Here is a 24,906-nt window from a genome sequence, read left to right as displayed (position 1 = left end):
CTCTATTGCTCTCCTCATTCCCTGCACAAGGGTTTCTTACTGAACCTGAAGCTGGCTCTCACCCCTTTTAAAATCAGCCTCGCTGGCCAGCAAGCCCCAGAAATTCTGTCTCTTCCCCAGAGCTCCCAGCATGTTGTTACTGACACTTGTGACCTTTCCTGACTGTTTATGTGGGTGCTAGGACCCTAACTTAGGTCCTCAAGCTGTTGTAGAAAGCACTCTTACCCATTTAGCCATCTCTTCCAGCCTCGCCACTGATTTCTATTCCTCCAATTTGTTTTATAAATACAAGTATTTTCTGTTACTCAAAAACAGTAGCTCTTGTGATTTTAATTTTTATTTTGAGAGTAAACACTTATTATTAAATAATGTCATATTTGCACACTAAAATTTTATGTAACATTTTAAATAGTTACTGTAACTATTTAATATTTTCAACCTACTATAAAATCTATTAGGGAATACTTTTCCTTATAATTATACAGCTGAATGCTGGGGATTATGTTCTCTCCTCCAGGCAGGTAATGTTACAATTCTGAAATTTGAAGCAAAATTGTTCCCACTGATAGGTATTTCCAATGCTCCTTCCCTTCTGGGACACATGTGCAAGATAACATTTCCCACATCCCCTAGTAATCTTGTGATCAGTTATAGCAATGGATTGTGAAAGAAAGGCAGTGAATATGTCATCTGGTTAAAGCATTTCCAAGAAGCTCTGTAGGTTCTCATTTTACCACTGAAGCATGTGAAACAAAGTGCCTTGGCTGAGCCCATGCTATATGGATAGTAGCCCTGGGGAGTTGCCTGGGCCTAAAGCAGGCCTTTTGTGTGAGAAATGCTCACTGTACATTTTTTTTTTAAGTATATTTGAGAAACAGGCAGAAAACATGCTTGTAATCCCAAGAGATAGAAGTAGGAAGGTCAAGAATTCAAAGTCATCTTAGGTAGCAATGAGATGCCATCTCAAAGAATTAAAAAAAGGGGCTGGACTTATAGCTTAGCAGGTAGAGGTGCCTGGTGAGCACCAAGCCCTGGGATAATTTTCCAGGACTACAAAAGAAAACAAACAACAAACAGGAAAGGAAAAGGTGTAGTATCCAGGTATGATGGGAACATGCTTATATTCTCATTGCTCCAGAGATGGAAGTAGGAGGGTTGGGATCTCAAGACCAGCATGAGCTACATAGCAAGTATAGGGCCAGTCTCTGCTGTATGAGATCCAGTGTCAACAAAGTCAGACAGACAAACACACCAAACAAAGAAAAAGTCCTTTAACAGATTTAAGGGCTATCCCAGATATTAATGGATTCAACTGACAGAATGGAGAGCTGAATAGATGGGCTGCATAGAAAAGATGGGCTTGTGGGTTACTACAGTCTGACCATGTATCTTCTTGTCTCTCAAAGTAGTGACATTTTGATTTTGCTGATTTCTTGGTTCTCTCAATATTCTTTCCTAACAGGTTCTAGTTTTGTTTCTGGTTTATTAACGAGTCTTCTCTGATGACAGCACTGAGAAAGAATTTGGTTCTACTGTCTGACTATATGGTAGTCTCTGGAGAAGACTGACAGGTATCTATTTTTCTCTGTGAGCCAAGAGACCACAAAGCAGTTCATCCAGTCTGTTAGGGTTTTCTTTCTGGCCACTTGCTTATGTTGAGAGTAGTTCAATTAAGAATTGAATTGGTACATACTGTGAAGAACAGCTCTTCCAGAGGGGCTGGTGAGGTCTCAGGAGTTTGGGTTTACTCTAGGACATGGCTGAGAAGCTGTTAGAAGCTCAGTCACAGATCTCTTGTGTCTGTTTGCTATTCAGAAAGGACGTGTTCTTTTACTATGTAGTATGAAATGCCGCAGACAGAAATGCTACTTTATTTATTTATTTATTTTGGTTTTTCGAGACAGGGTTTCGCTGTAGTTTTTTTAGAGTCTGTTCTGGAACTAGCTCTTGTAGACCAGGCTGGCCTCGAACTCACAGAGATCCGCCTGCCTCTGCCTCCCGAGTGCTGGGATTGAAGGCGTGTGCCACCACCGCCCGGCAACAGAAATGCTAATTATCTTTAAGGATAAGTTAGATCATAATGTCTTTTACTCCCCTCCCCCATAGACAGGATCTCTTATATCCGAGGCTGGCCTCACACCCCTATGTAGTCTCTTAAAACAGTACTTTATTGGCTTTCTAAGCTAAATAAGCACGTAAATATCCCTACAATTCCAATAAAATAAACTCATGAAGATTTAATACTTTAAACATGGTAGACAGAGAAAAAAAATCCATCTTATAGTTCAGAAACATTTAAAGATTTCAAATGCACAGGCTGAGGGAAGAGTGTGACACACCTAGAGTTCAAAACAAAAACCACCACACATGCACTCATGCACTTGGGTAAGTGTATTCAGCACATCAAGCCTGAGTTGCTGCATGCATTTTAAAAAAAGATTTATTTAGTGCTGGGCGGTGGTGGCGCACGCCTTTAATCCCAGCACTTGGGAAGCAGAGGCAGGCGGATCTCTGTGAGTTCGAGACCAGCCTGGTCTACAGAGCTAGTTCCAGGACAGGCTCCAAAAACCACAGAGAAACCCTGTCTCGAAAAACCAAAAAAAAAAAAAAAAAGATTTTATATATATATATATATAGTGTATGTATGCCTGCAGGCCAGAAGAGGGCACCAGATCTCATTACAGGCGTTTGTGAGCCACCATGTGGTTGCTGGGAATTGAACTCAAGAACCTTTGGAAGAGTAGGCAGTGCTCTTAACCACTGAGCCATTTCTCCAGTCCTGCTGCATACATTCTTACTTCACTTGGGTTTATTCTCTGATGTACAGAAAAGCTCATCTGAACTTTCTAAACTTAGACTTACTGATGAAAAAAAAAAAGAGCCGGGCGGTGGTGGCACATGCCTTTAAATCCAGCACTCGGGAGGCAGAGGCAGGCGGATCTCTGTGAGTTCGAGGCCAGCCTGGTCTACAAGAGCTAGTTCCAGGACAGGCTCCAAAACCACAGAGAAACCCTGTCTCGAAAAACCAAAAAAAAAAAAAAAATTACTCTTTCTATAGCACAGGGTTTGTGTTCAATAAAATGAGTATGAGGATGTCAAGAATGAGGCCATACCCTATAGGCCCAGAATTTTAAGGCTGAAAACATTGGGATTGCTGAGTTCAAGCCTGGCCGGGGTTAGATAGCAAGATCCTGTCTCAAAATACAAAACAAAATCTAGGCTTGGTAGTGCAGTCTTATAACCAATCATAACATCTGTGAGGATGAGGATTGTTATCAGTTTAAGCATAACCTGGTCTACATAGTGAGTTCCAAGCTAGACAGTGGCACACAGTGAGATATCATCTCAGAAACTCCAAACAGACACAACATAAGAAACCTGAAGGATAACACTAACAAAATTTTTATGGCCATGCTAACCAATATTTCTAAGACTTTATGGTATTTAAAACCATTTTATTTTTGCAGCAATGAGGACTGAACTTAGGTCATTTGGTCATCTTGCTGACCTGAAAATGGCTCTTAGCTATCCCCTTCACTGTTTTTTTTTTTTTTTTAAATAGTTTATAATTGATTCAGGTGCCTGGAATAACATTGGGAACAAAGTGACAGAATTGCAAAGTATTAAGTCCCTTTGTTTATGAAGAGACAGGAAGAAGAAAAAAGACTTATTCTTTTCCCAAGTACAGTGGGAACTCTTCCAGAATTTGAAAAAAGGGAAATGTAGAAAAACAACTGTATTTACTTTAGGAATATTCTGCTGAAAAGATGCTGTAGAAACTGTCGCCATGTTTGGAAACTGACATTTTGGTAGGTGTGAGTCCTTGGCTTGCTGATCAATATCTTCATCTGTAATAAGAAATAATTTTTTTTTCTGTGTAATTTCCTCAGAAAACCAAAAACACTTTCTGGATTTTTCTTCTTCTATTTGTCGAGGCAACAAAGGGACTCACATAGTCCAAGCTGGCCTTAAACTCACTACGTAGTAAAGGATACCCATAAACTTTTGCCTCTACCTTCCAAGTGCCAGAATTACAGATGTACAATATCCCCAATTACCTTTCTGGCTTTGATATGGTCTGAATTATTAAGATACTGAATAACACTATAATACAGAAGGGTAACCACAAATTCACTATAACTATGCATTTCATAAAGAAATAGTAGCAAGGACTTTGAAGGTGCCAACAAAAGAGATGGCCAATGATTAAGGAGTTAGAAATAGTAATTACTTTAATTTGATTACTACAGATCATTCAGATAGATCTGATTATCATGGGTAGGGGTTTGTAGTACACTCAAGAGCATAAGCATGATTATGAGTTGGGCTTTAGCACCACAAACAAACAAAAACCAAGACTGGAGAGATGGTTCAGAGGTTAAGAGCACTGGCTGCTCTTCCAGAGGTCCTGAGTTCAATTCCCAGCAATCCCATGGTGGCTCACAACCATATAATGAGATCTGGTGCCTCTGCATGTAGACATACATGTGGACAGAACACTGTATTTCTAATAAACAAATAAACCATAAAAAACCGAAAACCCAAACCAAAAACAACCTAAAAAGCAAAAACAAAGGAAAATATCAGTTCTTAGAGAAAACAGTTATTCTTTGGGAAGGTACTAGGGATCTTAGCAGGACAGTCCTTTATGTGTTTACAGTAGTATGTTCTTTCATTATATTGATTAAACAACCAGGTACTCTCTTTTTTCTTGGCTTTTTCAGAGAGGATTTCTCTGTGTAGCCCTGGCTGTCCTGGAACTTGCTCTGTAGATCAGGCTGGTCTCATGACCATGATCTCATTATATAGCCCAAGCTGGCCTCCAATTCATGATCTTCCTGCCCTAGTCCTGCCAAAGGATTACACGTCTATACCAGGGTGTGGTGGTACACACTTTTAATCCCAGTACTCAGGAAGCAAAGGCGTGAGGTCTCTGTGAGTTCAAGGCTAACCTGGTATAAACAGAGTTCCAGGCCAGCCAGGGCTACCAGTTGAGCCAAGGGGCACTGGGATGAGAGGTAAATAAAATAGTCATGGATGGGTGGAGGCACTCAATGACTTGAATTTGATGTCCAGAATCCATACGTGCACCTACAGATATACGTATGTGAACACATGCAAGCACACAAACAAACAAATATGAAAAGTGCAGTATTTAATAAGCACTTACTACTAAGGCTCTGCCTATCTCAAAAGAACTATTTATAATGTTAAAACCTGGTCCGTCTTCTGTTTCTATAACAAAATCCTAGAAACCATGTGATTGGTAGGGATATAAGTTTATTTAGCTCACAGTTCTGGAAGCTGGATTGATGGAGGAAGGTCATTGGTTAAAAAATAAAGAAACTGCTTGGCCCTCACAGGTTAAAACATAGGTGGGTGGAGTAAACAGAACAGAATGCTGGGAGGAAGAGGAAGTGAGCTCAGACTCGATGCCGCTCTTCTCTGGGGCAGATGTGATGAAGCTCCAACCCAGGATGGACGTAGGCTAGAATCTTCCCGGTAAGCGCACCTTGGGGTGCTACACACATTATTAGAAATGGGCTAGTCCAGGTGCGAGAGTTAGCCGAGAAGAGGCTAGATATAATGGGCCAAGCAATGTTTAAAAGAATACAGTTTGCGTGCTGTTATTTTGGGGCATAAGCTAGCCAGGCTACTAAGAGCTGCGGTGGCGAACACAGCCCACAGTTCCTACAACACTGGATGTCAAAGTGGAATGCACTGGTACCTGGGTTAGGGTTTTCCTGCTGCACTAACAAAGTACAGGCATTTTATGGTGAGACTGGGCAAGAATGTTGACGCTGCTCTCTCTTCATGAAACTGCTTAGGCTACTGTGGAGGCCCCACTCAAATGTCATCTAATCCTAATTATTTCCAGTGGCCCCTCCTCCAAATATCATTACCATTATATGTGGAAATCATATTTTATCATAAGAACTTTTAGGAGGTATATTCTAATCCATGGCAATCATTTTAAGGGCAAAGGGTGCTGCAGGGCACTGTTTCATAGCAGCGATCATCATAAATCCTGCATGGTGACCATGGCCTTATAAGAGGAAGTGCTGGGAAACTCCCAAGAAATCCCTCCAAACAAATGAAGAGGTGTGCAAAAATTTACTCTGTAAGACGAAGAGCCTAGGATTCTCAAGGTGATGAGAATAGAGAACATCTTTAAACCCAAAGTTCACAAGGCACAACTGTTTTCAAGGTTTCCAGGAAGATAAAAATAACATTTCATCTATTTAATTTTGTTTGGAACTCAAAACTGAACATAGTATTGCTATATTAATACTAGTCAGAAACATGCCTGGCTATTAAGATTGTGAGTTTGTGGTTTGACTGGGTTACATAAAAAGACCCTGTTTCAATTTGAAGGAAGAAAAACACCTACCTGGCTCTAAGTTCTTTACTTTTTGTTATTTTAAATGAAAATAATGTCCAATGTTATAAAGAAACATTTTCAAAATAGTAACCTTTCCCTTCCCTTTTTGGCAGCAGTAAAGATTGAGCCTACACCTTAAACATCCAGGGCAAGTGAAATTTCACTGATTGACAGTCTCAATAGCAGTTTCTTCAGGAGAGAAAGCAAACAACCAACCAAGACACTTGGTGCGGGGCTTTCTCTCCATGGTAGAGCGTAAGGATTCAGGTTCAAGCTCAGAACAAGGAGAAGAACAATTAACCACAGAACCCAGGCTGACTAAAGATTCTTAATCTTCCAAATGATCTTCTATGCTAACTAAAGTAACTCAGTAATTTCAAAAGAAGAAAATGAATCATCATAACTTACTATACTACCAGAAAGCTACCACTCAGAGGAGGCACGGGTAAACTATGCTTTTAAAAAATGCTAACAGGTGCAGAAGATGGTCTGTGGAGAAAGTGATTGCCAGGCCAAGCGTAAAGTCTGGAGTTCAGATTCATAGACCCTAGGTAAATGCTGGGTAGGTGTGACAGCCTGCCTATGATCCCAGGAGCAAGCTGGTGAGGTAGACTACCCAAAGTGACAAACCCAGGTTCAAATAGAAACTCTGCCTCAATATATATGGTGGAGGGCAATTGAGGAAGATAACCTAAATCAACTTCAGGCTTCTACATGTACTCACAAACACAAACACACACATATGTTCACATCACCCACATACATAGGTAAATACATTAAAGGGGCTGGACAGATGGCTCAGAGGTTAAGAGCACTGGTTGTTTTTACAGAGGACGCGGTTTTGGTTCCCAGCATCCACATTGGGGCTTACAATCAACTGTAACGCCAAAACAAACAAACAAACAAACCCAAACAAACAACAAACAAAAAGTCAGGTGTGTGCAGTGGTGGCACACACCTTTAATCCCAGCACTCGGGGAGGTAGAGGCAGGTGGATCTCTGTGAGTTCAAGGCCAGCCCGGTCTACAAGAGCTAGTTCCAGGACAGACACCAACTCTACACAGAGAAACCCTGTCTTGAAAAACAAAACAAAACAAAACAACCCCCCAAACAAATCATCTGTAACTCTATTTCCAGGGGATCTTATGTCCTCTTCTGACCCCTGTAGGTAGTGCATACAATAGTGAATAAAGATACATGCAGGCAAAACACTCATAAACAGCACTTGGGAGGCAGAGGCAGGCGGATCTCTGTGAGTTCGAGACCAGCCTGGTCTACAAGAGCTAGTTCCAGGACAGGCTCCAAAACCACAGAGAAACCCTGTCTCGAAAAACCAAAAAAAAAAAAAAAAAAAAAAACCACTCATAAACATAAAAATTAATAAATATTTTAAAAATGCATTGCTGCATGCCTTTAATCCCAGCACTTGGGAGGAAAAGGCAGGTGAATCCCTGTGAGTTCGAGGCCAGCCTGGTCTACAAGAGCTAGTTCCAGGACAGCTAGGACTGTTACACAGGGAAATCCTGTCTCAAAAAACAAAACAAAACAAAAAACAAACAAACAAAAAAAGCATTGCTATTTACCACTTGAAAAGCCGTTTTCATGCTATATTCCATTACTGTTAGATGGTTATAACTCTCTTGAAAGTCCTACTTAGATAGTTATTAGATTTCTAAATCTCAGGTGAAGAACATGCCAGTCAAGTGTTGACAAAGATTCTTTGCTCAGCCAAAACTTCTGTAGCTATCTGAGCTTTTTCCTGAGCACATCTGTGTCCTTCTTAAAATCCAATTCTAGACAAATTGGTTAAGTAAGTTTTGTTTAGAACTCCTTCCTTGATACATATTCTCTTCAGTGTCTGACCTGGCTCTCTGTCTTGTCTGTCTGTCTTTTGGGGAAAATCTTGTCAAGTCAGGCCAACCAGGACACACCAGCTCACGTACTCTTTCCCACCAAGGGACCAACAGCCTGTTCCACTGTGCTTCAGCAAGTACAACTGAATAATTGCTTTTTTGATAGGTAATTGTATAAATATGAAAAATAAACATTGTCAGAAAATAAGAAAACTGCTAAAAATAATATTTGATGAGTTAGTTCAAGTCAATGTGAAAACAAAGGTTTATTTTAATTTGTTCTTTGCAAAATATCAGTTGTCACAGATGGCTTGGGGAAAAAAGTACAAAACCATGACACCATTTAACCACTTAGCTTTATCACTGTTACGTTGCCACTAACCTGAAGAGAACACAGAGTTTCAAAGAAATGCTTTTTTTTTTTTTTTTGGATTTTAAGACAATTACCAGAATGAAAAAAAAGAGCTATAACAAGAATGAAGAAGCAGGAGTGAAGCTCTCAGCTGGCAACTTACCAATAGGAAATCTTTCTCAAACTCTTTGTATTACAAATAAAGGAATAAATAACCAGTTTTTCAGCCTTTCATCCTTCCTCTTAAGATGCCATCACATGATAGTATTCTATTTGGGAACATTAAGCTCAAAACACTAGGTCACAGTAAATGGGTTTGAAGTATGCTAGTGTCTGCATAGCAGACAGATTTGAATCCTTGTTTTTCTACCCATTCCCTCTGTGACTGTGATTTATAAAACTTAAAATAATCATGGCCCCCAGGATGGCTGAGCAGGTAAAGGCACTTGCAGTCAAGCCTGATGAGCTGGGTTTGATCCCCAGAACCCACATGGTGGCAGGAGAAAACCGATTCCCGCAAATTGTCTATCTGATCTTCACACATATACTATGATACACTATGATGCCTCCCCTCTAATATATAATTAAAATAAATCGAAGTTTAGGCCAAGAAACAGGAAGAGAACAGACAAAGCATACATAAACAGGCTTGCTCAAGAGGAAAGGTGAGTTGTTAAGGTTACCTACACCAAACAGAGCGGGTATTTAATGAGTTCTGATGAACACAAACATACATTGGGAGTAGAAAGGAGGAAAGGAACACATTACTCTGCTGGGTGAGCTCAGGCTAAGCTACTGTGTTTTTCCACACTGTTTCAGGCATTCTGCATTGGCAGTTTTTACTTAAGGGACAAAAAAGCTCCAAGAAAAGAGTTGAGACCTGAGAGGATGACTCACACACAGTGAAGCCTGGAGTGCAACGGAAGCAGAAGACATTAAAACAAACCAATAGTTCTTCTGCAAGCTGCTGCCTTTGTCCTGAAGATGAAGGAGAAGAGGGAAGAAATCTAGAGCCCTTGTTTCAAGCATAAGAGGAGGAGATCTTGACTAAAATATGGAAAACGAAAGCAGGGTCAGTTTTGAGAATAAAAATTCTAATTTCAAATTTAAATACTTTGAACTGCTATAAGGAAAAAAGTCTCTTATACAAAAGGTTAGAATGAAAGCAAAGACACTTAAGTTTTAATTCAAAGTGAATAAAGCCTCTAAAACATTTTATGACGCATGCCAATATTTAAATTGAAAAACATGAAGCCAGATGTCCACATGTTCTTTGGCCTAGAACTCATGTACACTGTAAATACAAAGAACCAGTGAATATGGAAGATCTCTGTTTTTAAATTATGCTTAGAAAACCAATAATGCAACTTGTTGTGGTGGCTCATAAGTATTATCCCAGCAATGGGAGGCTAAGGAAGAAGAATTGCCAGGAGTTTGATGTCAGTCCTGTCTACAATGTAAGATCCAGTCTCAAAAAACACAGTAGGGTGATCAATACAGCACTGTCTCTAGTTTTTTCTTAGCTTTGGCAGCTGCCTAAAACAAACAAACAAACAAACAAACAAACAAACAAACAAACATACATTTTCCACCTACCTAGGTATGTGACAAAATTATTTTAGCTCCTTATAATCAAATTAAAATTAATTTTAAAAATACTTAAGATACTTGTTCTACAAACACAAGAACCTGAGTTCAATTTCTAGAACTTATATTTAAAAAACACTCATGTAGGGGACAGGAGGAAGGGGTGGAGATGGCTCAGTGGTTAAGAGCCTGGGCTGCTCTTCCAGGACTCAGGTTTGGTTCCCAGCACCTACGTGACAACTCCAGGCTCAGGGTACCCAATGCCCTCTTCTAACCTTGTCTGGGATCAGGCACAAAACATTCATCCATACACTAAAAAACACACATTTTTAAGTTTTTTTTTTTCTTTTTTTAAAAGCTGGGTGGTTAGACAAGTGGATCTCAGTGAATTCCAGGCCATCTTGGTCTACATAGTAAGTTCTAGGTCAGCCAGGGCTTCCAGCTTCCACAGTATTTGGGAAGCTGAGGCAGGAAGACCTATGATGCCCTATCAGAGACTCACACAAATGTGAGGCAGCTGTTCACAAGGTGTGCTGACCTCTGTCTGCTTTTCTTTGTGAATTTCCTGGATTCCAATACTGTTGCTCAAATTAACTATTCTTTTTAGTTGTTTGACATCTTCCACTCTAATTAAGCAAGGAAGTATCTTTAATCAAGGAATTAACAAAGAGGTTGATCAGAGCAGGGAGTGTCCTGAAGCAAACCATCAGAGGCCTTCTTTCACACTGACAAGTATCCAGATTAGCTATAAAGTTACATACAGGACTCTGTCAAATGCTGAGCTGAAATGCAGATACTCTGATCTACCCCACAACAATCCTACTAGAAGTGAGTTTAACCTGAAATAATTTAAGTTTAGAAAATCTGATTCACACTTTAGTAATTAGGGTTTCCTTTTTAAAGCACTTATTTATACACTTTTGTTTTTAATGATAATAATTAAGTACTAAGGAACCTGAGAATTTATTTATCAAAGCATTAACAGTCTGGTCTCAAACTCAGATATGCCTACCACTGCCTCCCAAGTGATGGGAGGCGTGCATTGACTACTATACCTGAATGCTTATTTAACACTTATTTTAAAAAGCTCTGATTGGGGAGGGGGAGGGAAATGGGAGAAGGAGAGGAGGTGGAAATTTTTAATAATAATAAAAAAATAAATAAAAAAATAAAATGCTCTGATTTTAGTAAGGTGTGATGATACACAACGGCAGATCATGAATTAGAGACCAGTCTGAACTCTATGGTGAATTTCAGGATGGGGCGTGAGCATGTGCATACACATAAGTGCGCACGTTAAATAAACAATCAGGCAAGATATGCATATGAATTAAAATATAGAATAAATAATGTGCCTAAGTAGTAAGATGATCTACTTTTAGATTAAAGGGCTAAGGGCTAGGCTTTTCATGAGGAGCCCAAAGTTAATGTGAGGGTGGAATGATTTAAAGACTAAGGACCACTTACAGCTCAAGCTAAATCTAAGACTCATATTAGAAATCCAAGCGCACTGCAGGTAACTAACTGCATTTTGTCTTCTCTTGTGGTTAATCCCAAGTAGTCAAGTCAATGACAATGAGCTCTCAGGCTGTTTACATAAACACAGAACTCTATTTGGAGGTAAGGCCTTTGCAGAGGCACCAACTACACATACCTAGGTTATCAATTACTGATTACGAAGATACTGAATCAAAAGTCAAATGCTTTCTGTGATATGATGGTGAGGCCAGGGTATGTTCAATTTAAGTTCTTCATGTGCCTAGACTCCAGAAGTCTATGCCCTTAATTGTGGCTCCCAATACAATCACATTCATGTGCTACTTAATTACAAACAGGTCTTTGTGAGATGATCAAGCTTTAAATTTTGCTTGTTCGTTCATTCATTCACTGTGTGTGCCACACATGTGGAGGCCAGAGGTCAACTTGTAGGACTTGGTTTTTTCCTTCCAATATGTGGGTCCTGGGGATCAAACTACTCAGGTCCGGGTAGCAAGTACCTCATAAACCATCTTACCAGCACTAGGAAATTGTTTTCTAAATCTAATATAACTGAATATAAACAGAGAATGCATACAGTTTGGGGCTTAAGTATTTCTGAGAGAGATAGGAAAATATATTACTTTTATTTTTATTTATTTATTTTGTACATGGGTGGCCAGACTTCCTTCAGAAGTCAGTTTTCTCCTCCCATCATGTGGGCCCTGGGAATTAATACTTAGGACATCAGGCTTCATGATAACATCTTTTAACCACTAAGCCATCTTTATTTTGTGTGTGTGTGTGTGTGTGGTGGGTGGGTGTTCATGCATTAGGCTTTGCAGCAAGTGCTCTTACTTGTAGAGCTATCTTGCTGGCCCTCATATTACTTTTGTTTAAACGCCAATTTATACAAGTCTGTGTATGCACATATATTTATACATACATACTCGTCTAGGCACCCTAAATTGCAAGATCCTTAGGAGTTTTCTAGTGAAAGAGCCTTATTTCACAATAAGAAATAAAAGTGCTAGTATGCTAACTGAACTCCTGTTCCTATCTAGTTACAGCAGGGCTGACTCCACAAGTCAGGCCTCCTGAGCCTCACCTTCTCACCATGTTATTCTTCCCAGAGACAACAGAGACTATGCAACAGTGTAGCCCCAAAGCCCTGGCCTCCAAATGGAAATGCTCCTTCTGTTCAATCTGAACCATGACCACATGGTCAGTGAGAACAGGGACGATTGTCATATTCTAATCCTGTTTTCACACTTCAAGCTAGTTGGTCATGGCTCTTCAGGTCTGGTTCCTGAAAATGCCAAAAGTTGTTATAAGCTGTAAGTCCTATATCCTCTTTCCTTCATTTAGCCCCAAAACTCAGCGGTAATCTGATATAATTAATTCAATGGAGAACAACAAAATAAGTAACACAAACTATTTACTGCTGTTTCCACAAAGGGCAATCTTAAGATAAACAGGTATTGGACACTTTCTCTAAGAACCATCCCTGGGGGCTGGAGAGATGGCTCAACTCTGGATGACTCTGTTAACACTGCTGCTCTTGCAGAGGACCAGGATGTAATGCCCTCTTCTGGTTTAGGAAAAGGGTAAAAAATATTCTGTCTTCCTGTTTCTCCAGTCTTGTGACCCGGTTCTACATTTATTTATTTATTGATTGATTTATTGACTGATTGATTTATTCATGCATCATCCATATACTTATGTATATATTTATGTATTTGTTATTTTTGGTTGTTTGAGACAGGGTTTCCTGTGTATCCCTGGCTGTCCTGGAACTTATTCTGTAAATCAGGCTGGCCTCAAACTCACAGAGATCTGCCTGCCTCTGCCTCTTGAGTGCTGGGATAAAGGCATGTACCACCACCTGGCTTTGGGTCTACTTGTTTTTTTGAAAAGATGTATTTATTTATTATGTATACAACATTCTGCCTTGATGTATGCCTGCACGCCTGAGGAGGGCGCCAGATCTCAGCACAGATGGTTGTGAGCCACCATGTGGTCGCTGGGAATTGAACTCAGGACCTCTGGAAGAGCAGCCAGTGCTCTTAACCTCTGAGTCATCTCTCCAGCCCTGGGTCTACATTTTAATAATGAAAATTAATGGGATGAGGAGAAGGTTCAGTCAGTTCTTGTTTCTGGTAAGACTGAGGTCCTGGGTTTGATATAAAAAAGCTAATGTGGAAGCACACATATATAATTCTAATGCCAGGGATACAAGGGGCAAACCCTAGAGCTTGTTTGTCAGTCTATTTCATATGGTGAATCCCAGGTTCACTGAGAGGCACTGTCTTAAAGAGACAAGGTAGACAGCTCCTAAGGAACAACACGTGAAGGTGACCTCTATCTCCATATGCCAGAAGTTTGGATGTGAAAGAAATTTTATTGTATCATAAAAACCAAAAACTAACCACTTAATAACAATCCAATGTAAATAAAACTTAGGTTTAAAGAACACTGTATTCTAAACTTTGAAGTATACTTAATACAGCATCTTTTTGTGGCCAAGCTTGTTTTAAGTTACCATGGTAAATTTTTGAGCATTTGTAGAAAAAGCTCACATAATACTGTCAAGGAATTGTCTAGAATGTCTATGGCCTGAACATAAATATATAAAGGTGTGGCTACTGCAGGGTTACTGAGAAAGGAAAAGGGCAAAAAATCTTTAGAATGGAGTAACCTCTGGGGACATTATAAAATCTTAAACATTTAGTGTAGAAGAGTTCAATAGTGACTTCTAGAGTTCCCCTTCCTTCAAATTCCACACTGATTTTCTACAGTTAGGTATACTGTCCTTTTCTAAGTCTTCCTTCAAAAATGCTAATTCTGTAGTGTAGAAAGGTGTTCAGCTGTCACAAATGGTCCCAGTTGACGGCCTCCTGATGCACCTAGTCCTGTTAAGAATCTGAGATGCAGATGCAGGTACTTCATTGTTGAATATTTAAATCACTGCTTCAGTAAGAATACTTTAGTTGACCAGAGTGGATTATTAGTTTGAAGAAGAGATATGGATAATGAAGTAAGGATACGGTTTAATATAAGAAATCCACTCAGGCACACTGTGCTCCAGAAAACAAATTAATAAATAATTTATTTATTTATATTTTTGGGGTGGTGTGTGTGTGTGTGTGTGTGTGTGTGTAGGGGTTACTGAGGACTGGACCTAAGGCTTCTGCATGCTATGCAAGTGTCTACAACTGACATGTTGGGTCCTCCCAGCTCTAGAAAGATTTCTACTATTATGAGTAATGCAAGTACTTGGTAAAGGCAACTGGAATGTTTCAGTTCTGTATTATGTTCCTGTCTCACACTGGGCTGACGGAGTACAAGATGTAACTCTGATTGTGTCTGCCCTATCTCTTAGGGCTCTTCTATGAATACTTTCAACTTCATACCATCCCACTCAGCCTGTGCTACCATTCTTTTTTTCTTCCCTCACAGATTTATAATTTTTAATTATGTGTGTCTCTAAATGTGAGTGTAGGTTTCCATGGCAGCTAGAGGTGCCAGATTCCCTAGATCTGGAGTTATAGGCAGTAGAGATTCATTTGTTATGGGTGCTGGGAACCAAACTTGGGTCCTCTGCAAGAACAGTAAAAGCACTTTTACCTACTGTGCCATCTTTCCAGTCCTTGTACTAGCATTCTTAATAAGACACCGATAAATAAACTGACCTTTTATAACTTCAGAACAAACATAAGATGTGCCAAGGTTTTAGGATCAAAATTCAGAACAAACAGAAAAGGAAGGCACAGATCAGAAGCACAAATCTGCTAATAAAGTCAGCATTTACAAATCAAACTCCACAGTGAAAAATCTGTTTGGAGCTTAAGTCCAACTGTTCACAATCAAACAGTATTAATTTTAGAATCAGGAAAAAAAAACTACTCTAAAGAATTTCGGCTTTGCTTTAAAAAAAATCCCATTATCTCTTAGAAAGTATTTATGCATTGTTTATAAAACCAACCCATAGTGAACTCAATCAGTTTTCTATTCAGAACTAAAAATGAAATGTGAGCATGGGGGATGTTGCATAAAGCTGGATCATTTTCCTGTTTAGTTCACTGTACAGCCTTGTGATGTTGATCTAAAGATGAAAATTAACAGAGATGTACATATTGTTCATAATTCAGAAAACCATCATTTCACAGGAAAAACAATGAAAACAAGTAGCTCAAAGATAAGAAGCCTTTTATTAAAAGAAGAATGTGAGAAATATTTCAAACTGGCTTTAACTCAAATTCCTATTTGTTCTGCATGCCTGGCATCTTCACATTTAACTGAAGTCTTTCCTAATCTTCCAAGGCAAATAAAAACCTTTTGTTCACTTAAGGAAATGCTTGTTTTCCGGTAACATTGTAGCCTGAAAAACCCAGGATAACATCTATTCTGCATGGAAACAGGCCCCACACCCAAGTTGCTGGGATACTCTAGTACAATTTGAGCATGCCTATATAGCCACACAATACCCCTTGCATTCTGTCCAAATAGCTATGAGTGAAACAAACAGCTAGGAAACATAACAGGATTCTCTATTATCTCAAACTCACCATCTTAAAATAGCACATGCCCTGGCTGAGCTCTGCTGCTGAAGAGTGCTAAGTTCCAGCAGCCCAGTTTCCTGTGTCTGCGCAACCAGCCCCCACTTAAAGCTGTATAACTAAAGGAACAAGGAAGATATTTATAAAAAGAGACAGATACACACACATATACAACATACGGTTTCCGAGGAGAGTGCCGGTTCCATGCTTGTGAGGGAGGAGGAGGAATATGCCGCGTAACCCCTGAGTTTCTCCCAGGTTTGAACATGCTGTACTGTGGCATGAGGTCAGCAGACTGACTCTAGCCCTGCGAGGCTGAATTCTACCCTGACAAAGCAGTATCACTGCAATATGAAGCAAGAGTACCCAGGGCATGTTGGCAGCTATACAGAATGCCTGTTCTAGAAAGTAATGGCAACTTCAAAACAAGAGCTCCATGCTGTCACATGAGATCACCTCCAGTCCAGTTAAGCAATGACACTGAAAACACCTTCAACACCAATCACAGGCAGCTCACAGTATTAAAATGTAGGAAAGAAATGTTCTCATTGAACAGGAAGTGGGGAATCTGAAGAACTTATTGATTCACTCGACTTATATCACAAACACACTGATTCTGCTTTGACAAGAGGTTGGAGTCTCCTATTCCTGGACACTGAGACCTAGCTGAGGAGCTCCAAATCTTCTCTGTCATTTTAATACAGAGCAGGCAGAATATTATGAAAACATATATTTGACTATGGATATACACTAGGACTGAAGGTATTACTAATAAATTCATTTTTTCACACATGTCCAACTTCATATATCCCATTTCTTTTTAGTTTACCAAAAATGTGTATGTGTGGGGCTGAGGATATAGGTTAACTGGCAGAGTGCTCACCTAGAATGTATATGACTCTGAGTTCAGTCCCCAGCATAGTATATATAGGCATGGTGGTGTAACCCTCTAATCCCAGCACTGGAAAGAAGGAGGTAGGAGGATCAGAAATTCACGGTCATCTTTGGCTACATATAGAGTTTCATATCAGCCTGGTATACATGGGACTCTATCTCAAATAAATAAGTAAATAAATAAAAAAGTGCTCGACTTCATCTTTGTCAAGTCTAGCACTCTACTGAGGTGACTATCTGCATAGAATCACTCACAGCTCCTTTCACAAACCTGATATTCATGTGGCAACAACCTATTTCTTTCTGGACATTAGCAATTTGTGCATTTTGTGTGTGGAGGTCTCACAAATACGCTGGTTATCTTCCTCAAATGTTTCCTGTCTTTAAGTGTCTTTTGTCAAATTGGGAGCTCAGACTTGGTTAGGCTGGCTGATCAACAAGCTCCAGGGATCCTCTTGTCTTTTCTTCCTTAGAACTGTAACTGGCTTTTTATATGGGTACTGGGGATCCCAATTCAGGTCCTTGGGCTAGTTCTCTGCAAGGAGTTTACTTATTGAGCCCTGCATCTATCAATTTTATTTTATTTTTAAGGGCAGAGTCTCACCATGTAGCCCTGGTTATACTGGAACTCTCTGTGTAAACCAGGCTGGCCTTGAACTCACAGCAATCCACCTGTCTCTGCCTCCCAAATGCTGGGATTAAAGGTGTTCCCTACTATGTCTGGTTCTCTAGCAAATTTTGACATGATATACTATGATTTTCAGATCAAATTATTCCCTAATTTGTTTCAGCTGGAGAACAGATTTTATATCACTTTTTATACCTCTAGTTTATGACCCATGACAGGGCCCACACCTTGATGCATGTTTTACAAACATTCAGAGTAATATGTATTCTGTTGCTTAACATTTTCTAGAATCAAGTTCAGAACAGATGCTCAGGTTTTCTGGATCTTTGCTTACTTCCTGCCTGCTGGGTTCTAGAAATCATGGAGAGAGGAGTGCTGTCGTCTCTAACTGTGGACTGACTGACCTTTCTAGTTCTGGAGATGTTAAGACATTTGATGTTTCTAAGTTTCTCTGGGCAATGCTAACATCAGTGTTATTTTAGTCTCCTCTCCTCCATATGAACTGATAATTTTACTACTTTTTCTAATGTCTGCTCACTTTTTATCGTACCCTACATATTTTGATTACTGCTGTAAAAATCTAGGTACTGCTAAGTGCATATAAAGGATAACAATCAGTGGAGCCAATCTAGTTTTCCTCAGTTTAGTTTCCGGCCAGCCTCCGTAGACTGTTCCAACATGAGCTAAGTGTCAAAGTCTTTGCAATGCTAAGCAGATCTGCTCCACATGGACACCAAGCCCTATTACCAGTCTGGGACCTAGCCATAGCCTAAGCCACACTTTGTTTCTCAGCCTGTTTGGGGCCAGATTGTGCATTCACAGCATATGGACACTCAGGCAAGTTGAATGGTTAGCTAAAAAATTTAAGGAGTTTACTTCCTAAGTCTCCTACCAGTCTAATCTCTTCAGTACTTTCTGTGCAACCGGGGTCCTCCTTATCTAGTGAGAAGATTGGGAACTCATACTCTTCTCTCAGTCATGTAATTTCTAAACAGTGACTATGTTTGGAGCCACGCAGCTGAACAGAGGAAGCAAACATTCCAACCTTTTAGGACCCCTTTCCACTAATCAGAGATGATTTCTGCCCTCAAGAGTTTCAGGTTCCTGCAGGACTTCAATCTATTGTTACTTCAGAATTGTGTGAATTTCTTAGTATAAGAAAGAGAAAACAGAGAAACAAGGTCTTTCTGTATTCTCTTCTTCCTTCGGCTAGAATACAAGGCTTCTCTTAGCATTCTCTCTACTCAGAGTGATGCCCACTTCTGGGGATGGGTGAGGCGATAAATTCAGTGCTGACACTATAAGAAATGACGCCCTCTCCTCCATCAAAGGTAGTCTGTCCACTTGTAAAACTTTTATGCAAATCTCTCTCTCTCTCTCTTTCTATTTAGGAGACAGTCTCACTACGAAGTCCTGACTGTCTTCCAACTCATAGAGAGATCTGTATGCCTCTGAGTCCCTAGTGCTGGGATTAAAGGCATAAGATACCAAGCCTAGCCCTCATACAAATCTTCATTTTTCCCACCTGGTAAAGCTTTTGCTCACACTCCCCCTACCCTTCCAGGAACTGGATGATCTAGAACACTTTACCCTCTTTCTCTTTTCTTTCATTTCCTTTAATCAATTCTTTAAAAAGTAGCCAATTTCAAGACTGTGAGGTCATACCCCAGCCAACAGGGAAAAAGACAAATCTCCACCTGCATTAGGATAAAACCAAGTGAGCCTCCTGTCCCATGTGTCTGCTAGCCTAGATTGGGTTCTGGAGACCATTTCTGGGAAACAAAATTACCTTTACAGCATACCTTTTAGAGTTTTCAAATAGTTGCTTTATGGCAGGTTAGAGATTCTGCTTTGAAAAAACAAGGATCAGAGATGTGGCTCAGTACTTACCTAGTAAATCTAAGGCCCTCAACAGTGCAAAAAAATGATCAACATTGTAAAAACAAACAAAAGTTTTGGGCATGGTAATGCATACCTTTAATTCCAGCACTTAGGAGGTGGAGGTAAAGCAAACAGATCTCAAACTTCTACATCAATTTGGTCTAAATAGTAAGTGGTAGGCCAGGCAGAGCTACATAGTGAGACCTTGTCTCAAAACCAAAACAAACACAACAACAAGCCAAAAAAACAAAAACCCAAACAAGAACAACAACAACAAACCCAAAATCTAAAATGCGCAATCAACCAAAGAAACAAGACACATGATGTAACGATGCCAGAGCACTTGGTAGAAGCAGTGTGCTGTGGCTCCTGTGTTCACAGATGTCTAGTTCTATACACTCAGCTTTATGTTTTTAAACTAATGATAAACATACCTCAGGCAGGCCCTTCAGGAGGCACTGCTGGCATAGGAGGTAACAGGAGTCCCATTAGTGTAGCACACCTTTGCTTCACTTCCAGTGGGATAGGATGTGTGGTTGTAGACGCTCGGGATTCTGACTCTAGTAGACTGTGCTCGTGTCTTACGGTTTAGGTTTTTGATTAAAAATTTTTTTTTACATTGACTTATTTACTGGAGGTTAGGGTTTGGAGGCAAATTCCATGGCACTCACGTGGAGGTTAGAATACAAACTACCTGATTTTTTTCTTCCACCTTAAATTCAGGTTGCCATGCTTGGTAGCAAACCTTCACCTGGTGAGCCATCTGGTGCAGTCCACGACATCTTTAGTTTTTAACAAAATGATTTTTAAAATAGCAACAATAACAACAAAAAGCTCAACAATAAAACCATCACCTCCAACACAAAAACAGCATAATTTTTTTTTTTTTTTTTTGGATACGGGATCTGTCTACACTACTTGCTATCCTGGAACTCACTATGTAGTCTAGGCTGCAGAGATCCTCTTGCCTCTGCGTCTCAAGTGCTGGGATTAAAGACAGAAGGCAACCACACACAACTTGTATGTGTGTTTTAAGTGTCATTACCAAACAACAAAAAAGTTTAAGAGGTCTACAAAGTAAAATAACTCAATAAGCTAAGGCTAGACTATAATGAAGAAAAATTTCAGGCATCCTTAAAGAGCAGGTCTGTACAGAAATTTCTGGTTCTTTATTCCCTGACTTACCTAGCGCTACTTCTAGACAGTCCTGCCAGCTCCTTCATATAAAGTGTTCAATACAGGCATGATATTAAAACACAAAAAACCCAAAATTTTTTATCTGGTATTTAATAATATCTTCTATGTTTATATCACTGTAAAACAATTGTATTGATCTCAGTCACCTATGGAGGGCAAGACAGCCTACGGGCAATAAATCATATTATATGCTCGGGCTAAACCACCTAGGTTTGTGACATGCAGGCTCACACACTCCCATTTATTAGAATGTTAAACAACACATGATTTATGTATGCAATTGTGTTAGCTTTACACTGCTGTGACAAAACACTCAGGCAAAACAACTTCAGGAGAGAAAGGTTTATTTTGGCTCACAGTAGGACATGCCACCATGCTGGGGTGGGGGCAGAGTTTCTGTCCTGGAGGGTGGGAAGTAGAGGGAATGCCTGTGGTAGAGCTTCCTCCTTCCTCCCTTTTACTCTACCCAGGTTTCAAGCTGAGGAGTGGTGCTGCCCACATTTAGGATGTGACACCCTGCCTTCTTCAATCCTCTTAGTAACACTTCCAGACGTACCTAGAGGTGTACTTTGTTAATCTCCTGGGTGCTTCTCAATTTAACCAAGTTGGCAGTTTTAGATGGGCTCCAGTAATATATAAACAAGTGTATGTTGAGAAAAAAAATCCCAAATTCAGAATAGAAACTACCTCTAAAGAAGTGGAACAGATCGAGGAGTGGCACATAAAAATAAACTCTGTCTCAAGCAAATATAACAAAAAGCTTGGCCATGGTTATTAGGTATTTGTTATGTTATTCTCTACTTATTTTTGCTTAAAATATTTATAGTACAAAAAGCAGAAAGGAAAAATTACAGAGCTTACACACCAGTAATGTGCTAGCCCCCAATGGTGTGGCTCAGTGGCTCAGCACCTGTCAAGCATGTGCAGGACCCTGGGTTTAATTCCTAGAAGAGCAAAAACACACATCAACAACCCCAATATTCTGCCTTAGCCAAGTGTATACACACACACTGCTAAACCTTTGGTGCTCCGGGCCCACAGTTCAAATGCTGGTGACCACTGCACCTCCCCCCCCCCCCCCCCCGCAGCAATCTTGGAATCTAACACCCATGTTTTAGTTATTACTTAACTATGTTCAGAAACAGGTTCAGTGCCCTTATGAAAGAATTCCTACTACTCTCTTGCCTCTTCTACCACATAAGAACACAACAAGAAAACACCATCAGAACAGGGACAGGTCCTCAGCAAAAATTAAATTTGCTGGTACCTTGATCTTGGATTATAAAACCGAGTGAAGTAAAATTCTTGTTGTTTCTAAATTACCTAGTCCAAAATATCTACAAATACGTAAGAGGTAAGAGCTGAGTACCACATAAAGCAAAAGTAAAACCAAACACACACACACAATCCTGGAGGTGGTCATGGTGGCACGTACCTCCAATACTAGCACTTCAGAGTCTGAGGCCAACCTAGGCTTCATAGTAAGATCTTGTCTCCATAAACCAAACAACAGTGATAACTAAATAGAAATTATAATTTCAATAAACACAGACTAAAAACTCCCATGTGGGACGTACAAACTTAGTGACCACTTAACAATAGCCTACTGTTATTCAAAAGTTTAGAACCAGGTGGTGTATGACCCACTCCCTTCAGGGTAGGAGAGAAAACGTGTAAGCTTCAGGATTGTGTTTCTTCTTTCTTCAGAGCTAGGAGTTATGGCCTTCATAGCTGGTTCCTTAATTCTAAAACTGTGTTTCAAAAAGTACATCTCTGCTCATGCACTTCATGACTATAAATCCTGAGGCCCAGAGCCGTTTGTTTTAATATTATGATTAACTTTGCATATTACTGCATAATTCTGTCTTAATAACTGGCAGTTATTAATTCATATCCTACTTTACTTCCAAAAAAGACTTTAAGATAACTTACAAAGTTATGTGTGATGGTAGCACAGGTTAACTTCAACACTTGGTAGGCTGGGGCAAGTAGATCACTGTGGTGGTTTGAATGAAAATGGCTCCCACAGACTCAGAGAGTGGCATTATTGGAGGTGTTGTAGCCTTGCTGGAGGAAGTGTGTCATAGGGGGTGGGCTTTGAAGTTTCAGAAGCTCAAGCCAAGCCCAGTGTCACTCTCTCTTCCTGCAGCCTTTGGATCCAAATGTAGAACTTTCAGTTACTTCTCCAGCACCATGTCTGCTTGCATGCTGCCATACTTCCTGGCATTATGATAATGGACTAAACCTTTGAACCTGTAAGCCAGCCCCAATTAAATGAGATTTGCTGTGGTCATGACATTTATCCACGACAGTAAAATCCTAACTAAGACAATCTCTCCACACATGAGGTCAGTCTGGACTACAAAGACTTTTTTCAAACAAAATGAAAACAAGTTTATGTGCATTCAAAAAACTCAATAAGAAATAGGATTCACACCGGGCGATGGTGGCGCATGCCTTTAATCCCAACACTAGGGAGGCAGAGACAGGTGGATCTCTGTGAGTTCGAGGCCAGCCTGGTCTACAAGAGCTAGTTCCAGGACAGGAACCAAAAAGCTACAGAGAAACCCTGTCTCGAAAAAAAGCCAAAAAAAAAAAAATAGGATTCAAAAACAAAAATAATGAAGACTAGGAAGAAAGGTAGTTGAACTACGGATTGATATAAACTAACGTCACTATAATGGAGCACTTTGGATTTTTTCTGACAACACCAGTTTTCACAATAATTTTTCATTAGCTGTTAAAAAAAGTGCTAGAGAATTCATCAACAACTTAAATGAAGGAAGAAATATGTATGTAGACGAGTGTGTAAGAAACTTTTAACAAAGTTTTTTTAAAAGGTAGAAAAGCATCCTTCATAGATGATTCTTATTTATGTCTATAAAGTAAAAAAGGGCTTGTTGCACAATTAGGGTTTAGCAACTAGATTCCCTTATTCAATAAAGGAACCAGTGGGCCTGTGGTTTTTGGTATTCTTACCCGATATTGGGAAACAGTCTGAGTGACAGACAGCCCATATGCCTCTTTGAATAGGGTTTCATATGTCAAGAGTTTAATCTGTTTTTTTGTTTCTCAAGATAGGATTTCTTTGTGTAACAATTCTGGGTGTCCTGGAACTTGCTCTGTAGACAGGGCTGGCTTTAAACTCACAGAGATCCACCTGCTTCTGCCTCCCAAGTCCTAGATTAAAGGCGTATGCTACCAGTGTTCATCTTAATCTGGGTTTTTAACAGAAGATGGTCAGCACAAGGCTGAACTCATTGGGGGCAATAGCAATGGACTGTGTAGTAACAGCTGAAGACCCCTTCCCCACATTTTAGCTTCCCTTCACTCAACAGGGCCACTGCTGTGTTGATGAGTTGTTCAAAGGAAGAAGGATTTAGAAAACTATTCTGCAATTTTAGATCCTTTGATTTTAAACACTATTTAAACAGGAGGAGGACCTACCTAGATTAAGAATACTATTACTATTCTCTATATTTTACATGCAAATGTACATATGCAAAATGAGCAGTTGTTTGCTTTCTCTCAACTAACGCTTCTCAGATGGGATGTCTTTTTTTTTTTTTTTTTTTTAAATTCAGTTCTGCTACTTCTGGGAAGCTGAGTAGAGTAAAAGTGAAGTCAGGTCTCTGTTATCTCTAGGACTTCCTGCCTTGGTCTTCACATGATCAAATGTCTCATGAGAGAATTGGCTCAATATCAGTTATTTTTCCTATTCCATTCTTCTATCTCAGAACTCCTCTCTTAGACCATTCACAGAGGGTTCCATGTAGGAACTGGAAGTTGATCAGAATTAGAGTTCAAAGTCCTGAACTTCCTTGTGCCAGTGGACATGTCAGTATCTCTGACAGCTAAACTCCATCAAAGAGCAGCAGTTCCACCATCTGATAGCTTCAAGCCAGTAGCAATGGATGCAGCACAGTGGCCTTTGTACTTGGTGTCAAAATAAAACCAGCACAGGACAGATGAAGGAATAAAAGTAGGGCTGGTCTTCCTTTAAGAACTCTTTTCCTGGTAAGTCTGTTCAGCTTATATTCCCAGACATCACCTCCCAGCTTCTAGGAGCTCTCAGCTCAACTATTGGAAGAAGCAGT

At 39.9% G+C, this 24,906-nt stretch overlaps 1 protein-coding gene across 4 annotated transcripts in view; it reads right to left on the bottom strand.

The window, feature by feature from the left end:
* Tmcc1 (transmembrane and coiled-coil domain family 1) overlaps positions 1-24,906 on the bottom strand; it is a 127,864-nt gene that overhangs the window by 39,111 nt on the left and 63,847 nt on the right. The window contains exon 1 of one of the 4 annotated variants that reach the window (XM_057784810.1): positions 16,374-16,473. The exons of 2 other annotated variants lie outside the window; for them this stretch is intronic. In XM_057784810.1, coding sequence (XP_057640793.1) covers positions 16,374-16,415 — 42 coding nt within the window. In that variant the 5' untranslated portion in view covers positions 16,416-16,473. Of the gene's footprint in view, positions 1-16,373; positions 16,474-24,906 lie in introns of those variants that run through there. One more of the 4 variants, XM_057784831.1, reaches the window with a different exon arrangement.

Source organism: Chionomys nivalis, chromosome 1 (genome assembly GCF_950005125.1).
Source record: "Chionomys nivalis chromosome 1, mChiNiv1.1, whole genome shotgun sequence".
Lineage (NCBI taxonomy): Eukaryota > Metazoa > Chordata > Mammalia > Rodentia > Cricetidae > Chionomys > Chionomys nivalis.
Note: the sequence above shows the minus strand (reverse complement) of the source record. Positions and strands in the feature narration are given on the sequence as shown.